Genomic DNA, 2,516 nt, shown 5'->3' on the forward strand with positions numbered 1-2,516 from the left:
GGGGTGTTGGGGAGGGGGGGGGGGGTGTTGGAGGGGGGGAGGGGAGGATGGGACAGGGTAAAAACTCCAATCGGTGTTTCTGGTGAAAGCTGCTGTAGTTTTAGTGGATCATTGGAACTCACCGCTCAGGAGTTTGGAGGCGAATCCGGAGCGCACCCAGACTGCCATCACCATCAGGAATGTCCTGGGCTCCATCTCCTGGGGAGAAGGGGTTCTCAGCGACCACCGCTAGCCCTCGGTACCGGCCTCTCCATCCCGTGGCGAGTTAATTCCAACAGGAAACCGCTGGAGACACCCCCTCCCTGTCACTGTGTGTGTGCATTCCCGTCTGTCTCTCCCCCTCGCTCACTCTCTCCCTATTTTCCTATCTTTGCTTCGGACCATTTCCCCCCGTCTCCCTCTCTCACATTCTCTCCCTCTATCCCTCTCACTGTTTCTGTACTCTCTACTCACGTTTTGTAGGCATCTATCTGTCTGTGTTTCTGGCTGCCTGTCTCTGTCTCTTTCTCGGTGTGGTGCAGTGGGACTGCAGGAAGCAGTGTTCCTGAACATCAGCACTTTTTACCCATCAGAGAGGGAGAGAGAGAGAGCAGCAGAGTCATGATCAATAAACCAATTAACTAAAAAACTATTTGTTAAAAAATCTAATCCCTAGATATTGAACCTGTTAAATTCCAGAGGCCCAAATCTAAATATCTAGTTAAAGGAAGAAACACAATCTTTAGAAACTGGGATTTTAAAATAACAAAATTATACAAAGAATAAAGGATATGACAAAGGGCATAAAGACTTGATAACGTGTGCCTCTATGACAATACTTTACCTGCTAGTTATTGGAGGATTTACACTGTTTAAAATGTACAGTCAGCATCTGCTTTACATATCATCAACATCTTGCAAACTAATGTCACATACACAGATTCCCAAGCTTGACAATGTGAATATTGACCAGTAATTGAAAAGGGGTGGGGGGATGGGAATAGACATTTACAATGGGGTTTTGATAAAGTGAATGGAAAATATTGTTTCCACTAGCAGGGATTTATGAAAACCGAGGGACGATGAGGAGAGTGTGGTGCTGCAGAATATAATGAAATGTGACCCCTATGATTGCCTCCACTGTTTCTCTCCTTTAGCCACTGCATCAGACAATTTATCATCTTCCATGATTTCACAGAATTCTTACAGAGAAGAAGGAGGCCATTCGGACCATCTTGCTCTTCAAAACAGCATTATTATCGAGTGCCAATCTCCTGTCTTTTCCCTATGTTGCTGCACATTATTCCCATCTAAATGACCATCCAATGCCCTTTTGAATGTCTCAGTTGAACCTGTCTCCACCACATTTCCAGGTGTGTGGCAGACCCTAACTACTCACTGTGTGGAAAAGAAATCTTTTACTCACTTGAGCTTAGCTTCTTTTGCAGATCATTTAAACTTTATTCCCTTTTGCTGTTGATCCTTTTATGAATGGGAGCAGGTTATCCTGAGCCAAGATGAATGGTGCTGGAAAAGCACAGCAGGTCAGACAGTATCCGAAGAGCAGGAAAATCGACATTTTGGGCAAAAGCCCTTCATCAGGAATGAGCCCGTCAATTCCTGATGAAGGGCTTTTGCCCAAAATGTCAATTTTCCTGCTCCTCAGATGCTGCTTGACCTGCTGTTCTTTTCCAGCACCACTCTAATCTTGGCTCTAATCTCCAGCATCCACAGTCCCCATTTTCGCCTTCGTACAGTTTATCCTGATCTACACTGCTGCCTGCTCATCATTTTGAAAACCTCTATCATATCTTAGCCCTCTTCTCTCCAAGGAGAACAGTCCCAGTTTCCTCAATCTATCCCCAGAACTGAAGTTTCTTATTCCTGGAATCATTCTTTGAAATCAGACTGCAATCTCTCCACCTGTTTCAGGCTTTTTCTTCTCCAGAACTTCTTAAAAATATGCATACAATCTATCCAGCTCATGGGAAGAAAAGGAAAGCTCAAAGAAAATAATTATTTAGAGTCATAGAGATGTACAGCGTGGAAACAGACCCTTCGGTCCAACCCGTTCATGTCGACCAGATATCCCAACCCAATCTAGTCCCACCTGCCAGCACCCGGCCCATATCCCTCCAAACCCTTCCTATTCACATACCCATCCAAATGCCTCTTAAATGTACCAATTGTACCAGCCTCCACCACATCCTCTGGCAGCTCATTCCATACACGTACCATCTTCTGCATGAAAAGTTGCCCCTTAGGTCCCTTTTATATCTTTCCCCTCTCACCCTAAACCTATGCCCTCTAGTTCTGGACTCCTCCACCCCAGGGAAAAGACTTTGTCTATTTACCCTATCCATGCCCCTATAATTTTGTAAACCTCTATAAGGTCACCCCTCAGCCTCCGACGTTCCAGAGAAAAAAAAGCCCCAGCCTGTTCAGCCTCTCCCTGTAGCTCAAATCCTCCAACCCTGGCAACATCCTTGTAAATCTTTTCTGAACCCTTTCAAGTTTCACAACATCTTTCCGATAGG

General features: G+C 45.2%; 1 protein-coding gene across 3 annotated transcripts in view; it reads right to left on the reverse strand.

Annotated features, from left to right (window-relative positions):
- Positions 1-2,516, reverse strand: part of LOC122541133 (layilin-like) — a 28,032-nt gene that overhangs the window by 14,848 nt on the left and 10,668 nt on the right. Inside the window, exon 1 of one of the 3 annotated variants that reach the window (XM_043677747.1) lies at positions 123-703. The exons of 1 other annotated variant lie outside the window; for it this stretch is intronic. In XM_043677747.1, coding sequence (XP_043533682.1) covers positions 123-195 — 73 coding nt within the window. In that variant the 5' untranslated portion in view covers positions 196-703. Of the gene's footprint in view, positions 1-122; positions 704-2,516 lie in introns of those variants that run through there. One more of the 3 variants, XM_043677745.1, reaches the window with a different exon arrangement.

The sequence above is a fragment of the Chiloscyllium plagiosum genome, chromosome 36 (genome assembly GCF_004010195.1).
Source record: "Chiloscyllium plagiosum isolate BGI_BamShark_2017 chromosome 36, ASM401019v2, whole genome shotgun sequence".
Lineage (NCBI taxonomy): Eukaryota > Metazoa > Chordata > Chondrichthyes > Orectolobiformes > Hemiscylliidae > Chiloscyllium > Chiloscyllium plagiosum.